General features: G+C 41.1%; 1 protein-coding gene across 5 annotated transcripts; it reads right to left on the minus strand.

The window, feature by feature from the left end:
- Positions 1-1014: 1014 nt before the first annotated feature.
- snx9b (sorting nexin 9b) lies at positions 1015-16469 on the minus strand. Of its 5 annotated transcripts, none has more exons than XM_080019279.1 (20): positions 16337-16469; positions 14666-14752; positions 13828-13902; positions 13044-13169; positions 12392-12472; positions 10924-11095; positions 9405-9437; positions 8942-9080; positions 7555-7639; positions 7187-7312; positions 6970-7087; positions 6734-6864; positions 6325-6428; positions 6123-6226; positions 5560-5637; positions 5311-5387; positions 2734-2823; positions 2506-2620; positions 2330-2421; positions 1015-2213 (listed from the first exon to the last, which is right to left on the minus strand). In XM_080019279.1, the coding sequence occupies exons 1-20, from the start codon at positions 16346-16348 to the stop codon at positions 2166-2168; spliced, it is 1893 nt and encodes a 630-aa protein (XP_079875405.1). In that variant the 5' UTR covers positions 16349-16469; the 3' UTR covers positions 1015-2165. The 5 variants fall into 5 exon arrangements, 4 of the variants coding, with proteins under 4 accessions (XP_079875405.1, XP_079875404.1, XP_079875407.1 ...); XM_080019278.1 differs by having other exon boundaries at positions 7555-7642; XR_013844644.1 differs by having other exon boundaries at positions 2171-2213; positions 2534-2620; positions 7555-7642.
- Between the last annotated feature and the right edge of the window lie 917 nt (positions 16470-17386).

Below are 17386 nucleotides of genomic sequence, written 5' to 3' on the forward strand. Positions count from 1 at the left end.
CTATAGATTCACTCTATGGGTGGAAAGGATTTCTATTGTTGGAAATTTTCATTTTGCATTTTGGCAGGAAAGAAAAATATTTATGGTTCCAATTGTTGAATTGGAGTTCCTGGTGATATTTGCCCTCGGATCCCTGATGTTTTACTGTACGGTTCTATTTTCAAGGTAGAGAGCAAGGTGTTTAGGGCCACACACACACACACACAATTTGACAATTTGCAAACATGCCTCAAATCGTCCAAGGCCTGTGATCTCTAGCCAACCCCTGTGGGGGTCTAGCTCCCCAGTTTGGGAACCCCTGATAGAAGTATATTTGCCTAACAGAAGTCTAGTTGTTTGTGGTGGATTTACATCTCGCGCTGCATTTAGGGGATTCCACAGGCCATTACTACCTTAGCACCGGTGTGTCAACATAGAACCCATGTGTTGGAATCTGCAGGAAAGCCCAAAGTAGAAGCTGCAACCTAGAGAGGGACGGTTTAAAGACGAATCATTTTGTTTAAAATTGATTCAACATATACTATAACATTGAAGTCAACCTCAAACCAGTCTCTCATCTTGAAACTGGATGAAAAATGAAAGCATTCCAACTCTGATCGGAGGAGACGATCAGAAATTCCCTCCTGGTTACTGAAAGCGCATCCTCGTTCATGTTCCTTCACCAACTGCTGAGGGCGTGTGGCCTGTTTCATGGTGCGTGAAGAGAATCTGTCTTTTCCTGCCCAGTCCGACTCATGTGGGCTGTACATCCAGTTGCACCTGATGTGAGTACAGTGCTCGATTCAGGGTGAAAAGCCTCTTTCACCGCCGCGGCTCCAAGAACGACACAAACGCCCCCTTTGATACTCTGCACAAGCCACGGACTCATTCTCATTCCTGTCCATCTCCACACGAATAAAAAAATAAAAAATAAAAAAAATCTAGTGAAGTTAACCCAGTAGTTAGTGAGAAACCAATAAATCATGTCTCACTCCTTCCAGTTTCACACAGAAAGGATCAACATGGAAACCAGAATATGTACAAATCAGTGTTTAATAAATCAAAGTGAATTTTTGCTCCTTCTTGTTGCAATACATTTTGCAAATATTTCTATACATAAAACAGCCATATAAAAATGACCCAAAAAAGCACAGAACATAATAGATCAAATAGAATACATATATTATATATTTTTTGCATTTGCCAGGTGATAAGAAGACAAGAGTGACAGATTAAGATTAGAAAACGATTGAAGATTTGAGCTGTGAAAAGCAAAAGATTACTGAGAAAAAAAAACCCCCATCATGGCTCAGTCCCGTATTTGCAAAAAACATAAAACAAAAAAAAAAATGTTAATAAAGACTCTTTAAGATGGCTGCACGGATATGGACTCATTTGTATAGTTGGCTTGATACGAAGGAAAACAAAAAAAAACAACACACATTTTTAATTCTTGGACTGAGCCATGTTTGGCACTGGATCTAGAGGTTTCGCTGACTTTTGGCATCAATGGACAAGGATTAAAAGAAGTAAACCCAGTTGAGGGGACATTTTCATATCCTCAACACGTATATAGGCATCTAGCTTTTTTTCCTCTGAATAGTAAACAGCGTGTATTTCCCGAGAAGACAAGGCACATTGAATAAGTAGAAGAGGCGGAGCTTGCAACCAGTTCAGGAAGTGAGGCCTAAGAGAAGGCCAGACACACACACACACACACACACACACACACACACACACACACACACACACACACACACACACACACACACACACACACACACACACACACACACACACACACACACACACACACACACACACACACTTTTTTTCCCCCCAATCAGGTGGGTTCTTAAAATATGAGAGAAACTAGATAAGCCTCCAACGAAGCCAACTGAACATTTAACTTCCTTAATTCTGGTTCTCTGTACAAGAATACAGGTCCGCAGTCTGGCGGGTGGACTGAACCACCCTGATTATCACGCCTGGTGCGTCACACTCTTCATTGTGTTTGTTTGCAGATTGCAAACATCTTGGATCGAAAGGCACATTTAAAAAACTGGGCATCGAGTGTGTCGGGCACAGGGAAGGAGACGAAAGAGATTTAAGTTCGTAGAGATATGGCGCACGTTCAGCGGAACTTAATTCTTCTCGCCTTCGACTTGAGATGAGCCGCCCTGGCTCTACATGGTAGTGAACTGACCGTGCGCTTCTCTCAGCTTCGCAGCGATCTGAGGATTTAAGATGAGATGAAGGAAATTCAAAATCAGCGTTACCTGGGAAGAAGCATATGGAATAAAATGTCCCGCGCACAATGCCAACCATTCAATTCTAAATCTTTGTTTACCGTCTCGTAGAACTTGACTTGCTCTTCCAGGTACAGCTGCATGACCCTGTTGTAGTCGTAGATGCGGTTGCTATGGAAGTGGTTCATCTCGGCTGTTGAAGAGCAGATACTCAGATATAACATTATGATTTAGATCTGGAGCCGACGCCGGCTGGTGTTTTTATTCGGCGCGGTACCTTGTAGTGAGTAGGACATGGTGCTGACCCGTTTGGCCATGGTGACCTTGTCCTGGGGGCTGATCTTACTGGCGGCCACCAGCTTGTCGCCCTCCTTCACCTTCTCTATGGCCGCCTGGAAGAACAGATCACAAACCTTTAGACACCCTCAGTTCAAGCTCTATGTTTACAGTATTCTGTTCTCTCATATGTTGATTGTTTTTCCCATAATTCTGAGCGCTCCGGTACCTTATGCACCCCGATAGTGTCTGGAAAGCATCCCAGAAGACCCTTGTATTCATTGTTGGTCTCCATGAGGAAGTGGAGGTCTTTCTTTGGCTAGGAGGGCACACAAACGCACAAACTCATCAAAACAGGAAACACAGTGAGATAGATTTCTGTTTCAGGGTTTGTTGTTTGTCTTAAAATGATTTTAAAAAGCACCAGTCTGAAATCCATCACTTGTTGCAGGAACCCACTCGTGAAAAAGATAAGGCAGAGGGAAATCATTTGTTTCCAACACGGGGTTTCAGAGACATGGCGATTTGTAACAGCCAGGGCAGGATATCGTCAGTGTTTTACAGATTCAGTTTTCAACTCATTGCTATGATTCATACTCTATAAATTGCAAAGTGAACTGAGGAACCAAAGTCTTGCTGGCACTAAAAAGTTATTTATTTTATCATTTCACCAGGAATTCAGCGGAGATTCCGGTTTTTAAGAGGACAATTAACAGGTGATAAAACAATAACACCCTTAAATGCGATTTGAGTTTGATTAAGTTGATCCCTTTCAATCAACCCAGGGATTGTCACGTAGTGAATTTTCTTTATCAAATTGTGAATATTTTAAGGAAATTAAAAAAATATATCACAACAACTCAAACAACCAAAGCTGCAACAATAATAAAGGGGAATTAAAAATGAAAAAGGGACATCTGAAGCAGAACACGCTTACCAGACGGAGGGTCCATGGGAACGTAGCTTGGACATCGAGAAGAGGGGACAGTTTTTATTTTATTACATACTGCACTACTCAAGAGTACATGTGTATGGGATTTATTTATTTATGCATTTATTTTTAACGGGGGGGGGGGGGGGGGGCATCCTGGTTATGCACGGCTGCTAATTAGGGATGGAGGGAGACAGGTCCCCATCTAAACCTGGTCTAAGGTCTCCTATAGACTCCTTCACTCCTGTGATGAGCAGATTTTGCTGCGACTCTGCTGCGCGCACAAGCAGACACTAACACTTCCATGTTTGTAGTGTCGACTAAGTATTGATAACACGCTAAGTATTTTACAAATTGTAATTTTTTTTTATCATTTGACTATAATGTTTTAATGCAATAATATTAAGTGGAAAATAAACTCTTTTTTTTTTTTAAGTCTTTCTATTAAAAACATTTAAATAAGCAAAACGACAGCAGTGGGCAAGTAATGTAATCGGTGTACACCCTAACACTGTGTAACACCAGTAACAGTGATAACCACGGCAACCCTAGTATGGAGTAGGGATGAAAGATTAATCAAATTCGTACTGACATTGCAATGTAATAGAACTAAATTTGAAAAAAAAAGGGGGGGGTGTTATGTTAAACAATCTAACCAGTGCTGGCTCTTCCTATAGGCGATACTATCCCGAGGGCAGTGATCGGCATTCGGAATTATTACGATGTTAGATCCAATCACCAGCGGTTACTCGACAGCTCTGAGCGGAGAGGGGGAGAGCCTTTGCCCTCTCTCGCTCCCCCTCTCCACTCCAGTTTCAGAACACGATAAACTGCACTAACACCGTTTCAATGTTCCGATTTTTCCTGGCGGATAAAAAAAAAAAAAAAAAGGTCTGTCATCAATGTCAATAGCAATCGATGGAGTCGATCGCCGATAGATGATTTAATTGTAAATCACCCCAAGCCTGCTAAATTGCAATCGCAATATTGGCCCAAAATAAATAAATAAATAGCGATTGCATTATTTTCACAAATTGTTCAGCTCTAGTATGGAGGTACTTTGAGCCAGATTTAGAACATCTGACTGTGGTTAAAATAGAATGGCTGTCAAATGAAAGAGGAAATAAAATATCCACTATTCTTTGACCCCCCCACGTCAAAAGCAGGACGCAGGGTTGAACAGAGTCGCCTTAAGGTGACGACTGGGAGGTAAACACTTGGAGAAGGAAACAGTTCAGGAAATGTAAACAGGAAAAGGAAGGTGATAGAACAGCAAGGGCTGATGGGAAAAGTGAAGAAGTACTTAAAAAAACAAATCAAAAACAAAACCAGAAGTCCCATGTCCGATCCGTTCAATGTTACTGATCCCTTCTTTAAGGGACTTTGAGGAAGACGCCGGGAGGAACAGGATTTCACCATTTCTACTGCCACCAGGGGAAGCTCAAGCACATTCTAGAAAACAGGCAGCCCTACTTCAAGTCCAAAATAAATTCACTGTGACCCCTCCCCCTCCCCCCTTTTCCTGAAGCTCTACCTCCATGTTTTCAATGGTCCAGTTCAGAGTGGGTAAGGGATAGGGCAAGGAGATTAAAAAAAAAAAAAAACAAACAAAAAAAAAAAGAAATCAAGAGGAATAAACTGAGTTTTGGGAAAAAGGGATTATCATATGTCATCATCATGAAAAATGAGGGAATATTGACAAATCACCTGCCTGTAGCACACTGATACAGTTCATGCAAGGATCTAGTATTTCTAATGAGAAACCGTTAACCACCGAGTTGAGTTATCTTTTGGCCCAAACCAACGAGAATGTGTTGCAGATAACTGTTCAGTCACTTTATAACATTTGCAATGGGAGAGGTGAGGATTCCATACCTGTTCTGCCACCATCTGAGCGATCTCTTCATACGTCTTTCCCGCTGCTGTCATGGCATCGGTCAGGGTGGCCTCTCCTGTGGCAAGACCAGGGTATATACAGTATATAAGTACATATCTGACCTTGTTCCAAATATGACTTTGCGATTATATGAACATGGATGCATAGTTGTTGTGTGTTCTATGTGTTTGGATGTGAACCTGCCCCAAAGCCCCAAAACAAAAAGGGTGGATGTTCTGCTCTCCTACCTTGGTATCCGCTGCTGGTAAAGACAGAGGAGAGGTTTTGGAAAGCTTTGCCGATTCTCTGGTACTCTTTGGGCAACGCTGTGGACGAGAGGCATGACTGAGTGAATTTCCTGTGGTTGGCAAAACACTGTAATATAATTATTGTACAGAGCCAATGTGTGAGGTCTGTGTCGCATTTATTGTGAAGGGATGCACTGATTACACACACACACACACACACACACACACACACACACACACACACACACACACACACACACACACACACACACACACACACACACACACACACACACACACACACACACACACACACACACACTCCTTAACGTTATTAGTCAAGTGTTGATCTAATCAATTACTTTCACTCAGCAGTAGAATTAGGAACTACGTTTTTTAGTGTGTTGTCATATAATGCTTGATTGCTTTTATATGTCAAAATAGGAAATACGTCTCTTTTCTGGATTGATCAGACATTGATATTAGTATAGATATTCCGGATATGAATAACCCTATTTTAGCCTGTATGGATATCGTTGTAATGTGTATAAGTGTGTACGTACGTCCTGTGCATCTCTTCCAGTGCTCCTGTCCCACCGTGAGGACCTCCTTCACGCCATCATCCATGGCTTTTGTAAACCTGCTGAACTGCTCACATTTCTGCTCTCTGTATATCAAAACCACCCTCATATTAACTTACATACAAACAAACGTAGGCAAAACCAAAATGATAGATTTCTGTAGATGCAGTTTGCTTTAACTCACACTTCTATGGGGTCCAGGTCTGGCGCTTCGGGCTCTATCGTGGAGAAGATCATCACTCCCACTGTCTCGTCCTTCTCTGCTTTTCTCTTCCCCATCTTCCAGTCCTGCACCAGCACATCAGGTATTGTTAAGTGACTCACTGTAATCAGTGCTTTGACCTCAAAGGTTATTCACAGGAATGTACAGTATGTTTGCACACACATGCAATGTATTGTGTATGTGTAGTTTACAGTGGCTAAAGTTGTCTAGCACAGACTCTATTTTGAACTGTGTAGCCTTGAGGGTTTGCTGTTGCATTTTTAAAGTCAAAGTTTTCCAATCACACTTGTAACCATGCTACCCCCCCCCCCCGCTTTTATTTAGAGGACCACGCACGCACGCACGCACGCACGCACGCACGCACGCACACCTTCTCGTCCTTGTAGGTGAGGAAGAGCTGGAACACGTCGCTGTTGGAGACCACAGGGTGCCTGCACATCCGGATCATCCAGCCTTGCAGCCGCTCCATGCGCATCTTGATGAACTCCTCCTCGAATCGGCCTGGAGACAGTAGTGTCACAGAAGGAGAAGAACAGATGTCACTTTGTTCTCTCACATCACGTTTTTATCTCATTCATAGGAGTGGTATAAGGGTTGGTTGCCCACCTGTCACCTGCTTGTCTGGTAAGGAAGGGATGGGGATCGCTGAACCAAATTTGTCCAGCAGCCTCTCGTACAGCCAGTCGAAGTGCTTATATCTGTGATTGACCGGCCGGTTTGTTGTCTGCGGGACAAACAGTAAAATCGCACCATGGTTTAGCTTCCCCCTGTTCCGTCATTCTTGAAACCTTGAAGTGTGGGAATACAAGGCCTTCTTACTTACATTTGGTGTGATCTGGTACTCGATGTAGCTCTTCAGACCGTACAACTTGGTGCCTTTCTTTGGGTCGGCCACGACGCAGTCCAGCTGAGCATCTGGGTAGGACCACACTGGGCCCACCTCCCCCATCTGAGCGAGGGGGGACATGAGAATTTATAACCCTACCGTGATAAAGGAGACATGAATGCAACCACATGGGATAAGGAGAACCAAATTGTATAATACAGACATAAATTTTCAATTATTCACTGACTTACACTCAACATATACAATTATTAGTGCGTAAAGTTAAGATATCAGAAAATCTAAAACAGTCTAACAACTCATTAAAAGACACGGGTAATAAGCCACGGGCGGATCTGGGAACATACATAGATGGGTAGCTTCTCTTTTCCTTTGACAAGCTGCTTGCAGAGCAGGTAGAGCTCGGGCCCGGACTTTGAGAATCCAGGAAACCTGCTCCAAGAGAGAAATTACAATTTATTACAGGGTTGTAAAGTTTAGGGATTGAATGAATGAAGCCACATTTTACACCCAATTAGAGCCAGACCGAGGCCAGAGTTTTTGGTCCGATGGGTATCCCGAGTTTGGAGAGTCATAACCCACCGATTACCGATGTTTTGGCCAAGAATTTGTCAACAAGTGCAAAATTTCAAATAAGTTAGAAAAAAGTTTATTTTTTAGTAAAGTTTCTATAATTGAGAAAATTATAAGCAAACAAAAAGATAAAAATAAACACACAAATAACTTTTTGATAGATAAAAATATAAAAGATTATTTTAAATACATTTTGAATTTTTTGGTGAGTTTCAGAATGCATCACTTCTGAAACAAATTTGTTTTCTGAGTTTCCCATTAATGCAGCATCACTTCCTGTTTGAAGACCCATGTCTGTTTATTAATCTGAATCTAAAAATTAAAAAACAGGATGGATTTATAATGCTTAGTTGGACTTCTGCACTTATATTGGTGAGTAACTTAAAAGTATTGTAAAACGGTACAGGATAAATAATCAATGTTTTTTTGTTTATCATACTATATATAAAAATTGGGACATGCTGGCTGCATGATGGTAGGCTCACTCCCCCAGCGACGGGGCTGCAGCCAGAAGCCGAACAACTCTCGTCTCGTCGCTGTACTTTCACACCACCGGTGACGGGGCTTCTGTGCCCCTGGCTTGAGTAGGCGCATCAACTCAAAATCGACAGGCTGTTGTGTGCTCGCCAAACATTTCAAAACTCTCTTTCAAAACCCTTTCACTTTTTAATATACATTATATAACAGATGGTGCCACGTCTACTTAAAAAAAAAGCGAAATAAATAACCTTTTGAAAAGATTACCTAAATAATCTTGCCATCCAACCCTTAAAATAAAGAATTGTCCTTGGTGGAGAAACATAAAATTACCTGTTTTTATCGATAGTTTAAGGGACGTTTTTCATAAAAAAAATATATATATAAAAAAAAAAAAAAAGGGGAACAAATGCGCAGTGGTCTGGCCGTCCATTTTCCAAAGATCAGCGCCATTGAGAGTGTCGTGGGTCCGCCCCTTGCAGCCAGATGAAGCCGAGCTTAGTTTCAAATGCATTGCAGCCTGTCACTGTGCAGCGCCCCATCACTGGCGGTGTGACCGCACCAGAACTGCCGATCCCGACGTGGTCAAAAAACTCAAATAACAGCCGATATATCGGTCAGGCTCTACACCCAATGCCTCAACTCTCCTACTGAAGCTAAATCCTAATCTAGTCTAGGGCTCACTTGTTGAGTGTGATCTTCATGGAGGAGCCCTGCGCTCCGCCTCGCTGCATGGCTCCACTCTCCCCGGACTCCGACTCGGCGTAGCCACCCGACGACTTAACGTCATCCCACTCGTCGTCCCACTCATCATCCTCCGCTCCTTGAGACACATGGTCAACAAAATTCCAAAATTGTGAGAGAGTAGCATTTTCCCTCGCATACGATCTCACTGTGCCACATGCGTTGAGATGGAACAAACCATTTAATCAGAAATCTCAAACAACATCCAAAACCATTCCAGTCCTGTTAGTGGAGGTTAGGCATTCCAATCAATTTAAATCCATATTCAATGGGAAATGGCTAAATCCACACAGTTAGTTATGCAACGTCAAGTCTTCAAATAATATGCGGGAATGCTTTATCTGGAGCATTTTATTTGATCGAAACACCCAGAACAACTTTTCTGCAGCGCATTAGAAGTTACCTGTGTCGATTAGGTAAGGATAGGGATAGATGTCTTTGGTACGTGGAGAAGGAAAGGGAAAACTGTTAATTGTTTCCATCATTTTTATTATTATTATTTTTTTAAACTTCATAAAAATATCACCAAAGAAAAAGAAAAGGTACAGTACAAAAATGTTAAAGGGAAGGACAGGAGAACCTATAATCAAAACTAGGGTTGCCGCGGTTACTGGTGTTAGGGCATTACTTGCCTCCCCCCACTGTGTTTTTTTTTTTTGTTTGTTTGTTTTCGTAATAGAAATAAACCCCATTTTGTTCATTTTCGTGTATCAGCACCTACATTCATCAAATAAAAAAATATAATTTGTAAAATACTAAGCGTGTTACAAACACTTCAAAAGTTAAAGTGAAAGTGGCTGTTTCGTGCGGGCGCAGCAGTCACATTTCACTTATCACGGGAGAAGAGGAGAAAGAGAAAGTAAAATGAGACCTTAGACCAGGTCTAGATCGGGACCTGTCTCCCTTTCCATGCATTATTTGCGGCCGCGATCTCCATCCGCTGCTCTTCCCCGTTCCTCTCAATAACACATTGGGAACATTGTGTTTTTTTATTTTAGATGAATTTTATTTTACTCCGAAACAAAAAAAACAAACAAAACCAAAAAAAAAGCAGTACCGTGCATAACGGGAACACTCTGTAAAATGTCTGGTGTTACCGGTGGGAAAAATTCCTTACTATGGCATCCCTAATTGAAACCAGTTTGTGGGTTGGTAATCCAGAAGTGTCAAACTAACACACACTTTAAATAAATCCTTAAAAAGCTGCCGGGTAACAGTCTTGCTGCCACTCCAAGAAAAGAAGCCTGTGTCACTTTCACGTCTGTCAATTCTCCAAAAAAGCAAAACGATGAAGTCAATCCATGTTTCCCTCGAACATGGTGTCAATTCACGCACAATTAAAAAAAAAAAAAAAAAATCCAAACCCCTGGGCTCTCACATAGATTCATGCAAGTTCAGTCTTGGGAACTGTGTACTGGATTACCAGTGCGGGATGTGGGGGATCGTGTAGTCCTGCTTGCGTACGAGTGCTAGAGCTGAGGGACGACATAAAGGAAGATTTATGCTTGTCATCTTGCCATGGGTGTTCCTGCATATTCAGTCGTAAACACCTGAGTCAGCGCGTTGCCCTGTTGCTTCCTGAATTCCCTCCCAGGGGGGTCTAGCTGGGGTGGGTTGGGGGATTGGAAGCCTTTCTGTCTGGAGTTTACATGATCTGCCTGTGTTTACGTGGGCTTCCTCCACCTGCACCAAAAATATATATATCCCTGGTGTTGCCCCTAACCAAGGTACTGGAGTTGTTATATAAAAAGAAATGAATGAAAATGCTAATGCCCACATCTCCTAATGGACACAAAAATCAGGTAAATGCACAATATAATTTCCAAATAAGGTGACTGCAGCCACACTTCCTTTTCATCATTACGTTTCTCAGTTAAAGAGTTTGAGGTTCAGAAAAAGGAATGTACAAGTACTGATCTTACCTGGGCCTTGGTACGCCTGTGGGTGGCTCTGCGCTACGGACGCCCAGGGGTCTGAGGCGGCGGCGCCGCCCTTCCCAGTCTGTGTGCCCTCTGGCTTGGATGCCCAATTGTTGGACGAGCCCACCGAGGGGTCAGAGTTCCATGCAGACCACGGGTCATTGCCGTTACTGGCCTGTGATGGAGGGGGGTTACAGGGAGAGACGGAACAATCGATCAGGGATATGGAGGGAGGATGAGAGCGTGAGAGAGATAGAGAGAGAGAGAGAGAGAGAGACACTGGGCGAGTGGTTTACTTAACAATAAAACAACAGTAGTCGTTTTGGGAGAAAAAAATAAATAAAATAAAAATGCAAACCAGGCACGTTTACACGACAGATGTTAATGTTCTATCAATTCAACACAGTAACTGTTTACTAGTGACCTTCATTAGTTACCTTTGCCATGAAAAGAATGCCACTAACAACATGCGCATATGCACTTTATCATGCTCAAAAGCCATAAACGCACTCTTTACCATAAACACACAGAAGCCATTAAGTGTACCAGACACCAGACTATGAACCAGCAAAAACAGAGTACTTGGTGTGTGAATGTGTGCAGGTATCATATACATCTATTAAGGTTAAAAAAAAAAAAAAAAAAAAAAAAAAAAAAAAAAAAACAGTGGGTACTCTGAGTAAAAACACTAACGACCTGTAGAAATAATTGCTGCTGTGCTCAAATTCCTATCCAAACAATGGAAGATTAGCGCAATGAAAAACAACACCCTATTTCAAGGTTTTGAGATTACTTAAAGGACATTTGACACAATAGTCATATAAGTGTTCTTGTTGGCCTCATTCACAAAACCTTCATACAATTTCTTATTTATTTTCTTTGTAGAAGAAAAACTAAATGTAGGATTCATGAACATGCCAAGTTTGCAGATTTTGTGTGCGCTCCAGGTGAACCAGATGATGAATTCAAGTTGTTGCTAAATTGGATGCACATGCACCTGCATTGAAGTTGGGTTTGACAGCAAACTCTTAACGCCTACATATATATATATAATCATTAATTACTTTATTAATATTGTTACCATAATTAGCCTATTAGGTCTACAAATGTAATGAAACTCATTGATCAAATCTGATCGTACCCATGTTTCATGAATGAGGCCTGTTCAATCAATTTCACTTTATCCGACACAATGGCAACACATACACACTGGTGATTACAACCATCAACCGCAGTGATTGCGCATGTTCACAGAGAGCTTACTGATTTGATAGGGCAGTTATACTCTGAATGTGAGGATTTGCAAAAATTGATCTATAATGTTTGGCTTCACAGTGCTGATCCGTTTTATTGTCCGCGTGCAGGTACAAAAAAATATATATATAAATCATGCGTTGTGCAGGCAGGATGAATTTGCACGGGTAGACTGATCGGGGCTCTTGTCGCCCCTGACCTCCCTTGCGGCGTTTACCTCGTGGGGGGATGGGAGGAGAAAGGGGGGAGCCGGGGTGTCAGGGGTGTCCGGCAGGGGACTTAAGTCCCCAGCATCGACCTTGAGAGGGAGAAGAAGGCGGCGTCAACACAAAGCGCGATGGGCTAAAGGTCACACCGGGACTGGAAATGCCAAGAAGAAGGAGGGGTTCGTCCATCTCATCCATCAACCGATGAGGCCGAAGCTCTTGGTGTTTCAGACCAAACCTTCCCACGGAACATCGACCCCTATGAAAAAGTTTAGACTTGGTCCAATTTCCTCGCAGTCGTGCAATCACAGGTTTTCGAAAAAGGACGTGGTTGGTTAGAAATTACTTCACAGCGCGGAAATGTCCTCCACACTGGCTGCTCTCACTTCCGCTTCTTTGAGGTTCCCGCAGGCCTGGTCCAAGTTCAGTGGCCACTTCTGCATTTTGCACCTCTTTTTAGTTTGTTTTCTCTTGATGATGACATTACTTCAAGCAACATCCATGGATTCATCGAGTTCACACACAGGCACAAAATTAGGCATCGGGGTCTGACGTTTTTGATATGTTTCATTTCCTAAATTCCCCTCCTCTCATGGAAAGTACATTTTCAGTCATTTAAATACAGGAACACACAATTTTAAGTGTGTGTGTGTGTGTGGTCACCTGGCTCGGTGCAGGTCCTGATGTGGGGGCGAAGGCATCGAAGAAGGACAAGTCTGGAGGAGGCGCGTTTCCGAGACCTGAAGTCACTGCCGCCAATCCCGCGGGCGACGGTAATGACTTGCTGAGCTAGAAGCGATGAAGAGATAGAGAAACAGAAAAAGAGACAGAGCGTCGATTAAAAAGATTAGTAGATTAAAAAGACTCATTCCAAAGTAATGAAAACAGGATTCTTATTTTCATGGGATTATATCCTAATTAAAACATACTTGTGAATATTAGACTCCAAGTCTGTTCAGTAAATTCTACAAACTGTACCTTTAAGTTTAGAACTAAACAGACTCACTCGTGTACACACACACTTCAGTCAGGAAATGGCCACATAGTGAGTCACTACCATGATGAAGTCATTATTAGACCATGATGGAACGAACACACACACACACACACACACACACACACACACACACACACACACACACACACACACACACACACACACACACACACACACACACACACACACACACACACACACACACACACACACACACACTTCTGGGACACATCCTGTTGGGATTGAGGTTCAAAGTAAAAAAACAAAAAAAACAACCCTGCGAAACACCAAGTACAGAAATATTTGAGGAGAAAATAACACATAATCTTGTTTTGTAAATTCCTCATGTGCTCATGTGTCGTGGATACAGGCGGCACGTTTGTCTATTTACATCATCTACTCATGTGTGACAGAGAGAGCACAAACTTTCCGGAAAGCCAACTTCCTTACCTCGATGTAGTCCTCTGGCACCAAGCCAACTTCCCCCCTGGAATTCTTTGCTTCCACCCAGCCACCCCCGATGCCCTGAAATGGAATGTAGACGCAGTAAGTCGAACTGCCTTTCTTTCTGGTCGTCGGAGCGATTGGAGTCTCCCTGTAAATCAATGACTGGTCAAAAACACATTGATGACGAGTGAAACTATTTTGGTCAACAGAATGGCAACCTTTGAACTGTCAGCGGTGACATCATGTTTGCTCTTCATCACTCCTCCTTTCTCTTTTGAAAACATCATGCATTATCTGTAGTCATGTGAGAGCTATACAGGTCTGCTGTAATTCAACAGGTGTTGACGTTACAGGGACCGTCAGGAAAAAAAAGGTTACAGTGACTGCGGAGCCTTAATCGGTAGTTATAGAGGAAGAAAAAAAATTAAGCAAACTTAAACTTCTTGTTTCGTAAAAAATATCAGAGTGGTGGTGGTCAGTCACTAATGACACAAAAGTAAGAGGGAAAGTGAAAATACTCTATATTAATGACCGCAATAATAGTAATAATAATACTACCATCACCAAGAGGCAAGCTCTGCATCCAAAGTGGCACACTACATACTACATGTTTGTACTACCGTCCAGAGCACTTGAGTCAAAAGGATGATGGGTTCTCGGACATTTTTCCCGGCATCTTGCCATCCCAATGCATTATGGAATGGGATATGTCATCCTGGTGCTTTCCGCAAACTATTTATAAGCATTGTTTTGGACATCCTAAAAGCATTCACATACTAACTTGGCGTACTATAATCAATGCTAATACACCATTTCGGACATCGGCCAGGGACGTCTCTACCTGATTAGTAATGGTGACTGTCTCGCCCTCTTTCACGGTCAGCTCATTGTTTCCTGCCTCAGCAGTGAAGTCGTACATAACCCGTGCCTGCAAGAGAACCAACAGCATCATGGTGAGACACACAAAGACCCAAAAACCAGACAGGGTCAGTGCATTTATGAGAGAGACGGACAGACAGACAGACAGACAGACAGACAGACAGACAGACAGACAGCCTCATCCCTCCCTGCGTCTGGCACAAGTCCCACATTCGGATTGCAGACACAACTGATCTAACTTCAAATTTTACATAATTTCACATTACATGTAAACAATTACATTTCATTTCCATTGTGGATTACACTCTTGCAATATTTCACTTATTATAAAATAATCTGCAACTTGTGCTAAGTTGTGATCCATGAACACAATATATACATAAAATAATACATAGATTTTTTTATACTCATACAACTAACCTATCCTGTGCGTTGTATATTCTGTATATTTTATATATTTTATTATATTTGTTTGGCTTTTTCAGCTATTTGTGTATATTTGGCAAATTTTAAAAAAAAATGTACTTCACTTTAACTTTTTTTTTTTCGTAATTATTATTATTATTATTTTTTAATTCCAGTTGTCTGTAGCTACACACCAATGACAAATTCTTAGTACTGTTCATGTAAATGCATGGAAATGTTGAATAAAGTCATTGTGATTTTGTATAATAACCCACAGTGCAATGTGAATGGGTGACAGACGGACATGTCCAACACTTAACACACACTCCATTCATTCTGGCCTATTTGATACATCCAATCCTTGTGACAAATATAAGCCAGTTGTTGGCTTCTTGTTCAGTGACGAAAATTTAAAAAACAGGCCAAACTAGTTCCCCTGGGCTTGTTGACGTATACTAGTTGGTACAAGTATAAACCATAAACAAGGCTGGTTCAGTCCCAAAAAGCGGCCACACCTGCCCATTCCTACAAACACAATGGTTGTAATTAGGATTTCTGCTCATGCTTGACGAATAACTTGTAAATATGTACAAACATACATTTGGACATGTTTGCAGTGTGCTAGGAGAAAGGTGTTCATGTGAACGACGGGTAATCAAACAAGAGAGTACTAGTTATATTCAACCCATGAGATAATGTATGGCATTTATTTTTAACTATTAAAAAATAAAGGACATTTTGAACCTTTTACTTCCCAGCGACGGTGTGCCATAAAATGTTATATTATATATAAAATCGATTTTTTTTTTTTTTTGGACAGTGTGATTTTTAGGTTAATGGTATATTGCCAAATATTGGTTTTTATCGGTTACTTTTTAGGTTCATTGGCAGTTTTCTATGATTTCGCGTCACAGCTGATCAAAGCACACGGGACTACATCTCCCAGCATGCACCGGTCCAACGACTGACCCGCATTGGAAAGGTAGTAAAATGTCACAAGACACTTTTCAAACGACACACATTTTCCAAGTGAAGCGCAAAGTTCAAAAATACACATTTATTATATCGCGAAATCGATGGTTAGGTCACCTCCGCGCGATAATGGCAGTGAAGGCCTCGTGGTTTGTTTTTAAAAAGGCACAACTCGTCGAAAGATACAACCGCGTCGACGTCAACGACGCCGAGACCTGGAAAAACAAGCTGGAAACGCCGTTAAAAGTCCTCTTACCGTGTTCGCCATTGTCGTAGCGTTGATCAACCATCACAGAAACAGGCCTTTCGGGTCCTCAGCTCGACATCGTCCCCCCGCTGCGTTGAAACAGAGCCCAACCAAAAACGGGGTTGTGTCAGGAGCGCTTTTTTTTTTTTTTTTTTAATACATTACCGAGCGACGTTCCTGCCCTTTAACCTCGGGTCGGGGAGGGACGGGGCGCCGCAAAATGGCGTGAACCGCGCAATCAGCTGAAAAGTAGCGACCGCGGAGTGGGAGCGCTGCGCCGGGGGGAGAAACCGGAAAGGTCCGAGGCAAGATCAGGAAAACACCATGAAACCACAGATAACAGGTCAAAGTCACGATAACAACAATTGTTACTATAATGATAATCACAGCGACAATACTATTAAAATAATAATAATAATAATAATAATAATAATAGTAATAGTAATAACAATAACAACATTGATCATCAAACGACAATAATAATAATAATAATAATAATTATTATTATTATTATTATTATAACATTGATAATTCCAACGACAATAAATATATGAATAATGACGACAAATAAATAATAACAACAATAATAATAATAATAATAATAGTAATAGTAATAACAATAACAACATTGATAATCAAACGACAATAATAATAATAATAATAATAATAATAATTATTATTATTATTATAACATTGATAATCCCAACGACAATAAATATATGAATAATGATGACAAATGAATAATAACAACAATAATAATAATAATAATAGTAATAGTAATAACAATAACAACATTGATAATCAAACGACAATAATAATAATAATAATTATTATTATTATTATTATTATTATTATTATTATAATAATAACATTGATAATGCCAACGACAATAAATATATGAATAATGACGACAAATAAATAATAACAACAACAATAATAATAATAATAATAATAATAATAATAATACAGATCTCTAATTTGCCTACTATAGCGTTTCAAACAGTGGGGGAGACATACAATACAGGACAATTTTAAGGATAAATAGACACCATAAAATGG

Source organism: Zeus faber (assembly GCF_960531495.2).
Source record: "Zeus faber genome assembly, chromosome: 2".
Classification (NCBI taxonomy): domain Eukaryota; kingdom Metazoa; phylum Chordata; class Actinopteri; order Zeiformes; family Zeidae; genus Zeus; species Zeus faber.

What these genes read in the sequence shown, in the direction of transcription:
- snx9b (XM_080019278.1), bottom strand. An exon ending in CAGTCACCATTACTAATCAG is followed by an intron (nt 13,903 to 14,665) that starts GTAGAGACGTCC and finishes ATTCCATTTCAG; the next exon opens with GGCATCGGGGGTGGCTGGGT. An exon ending in CTCAGATGGTGGCAGAACAG is followed by an intron (nt 2,824 to 5,310) that starts GTATGGAATCCT and finishes GTGCCCTCCTAG; the next exon opens with CCAAAGAAAGACCTCCACTT.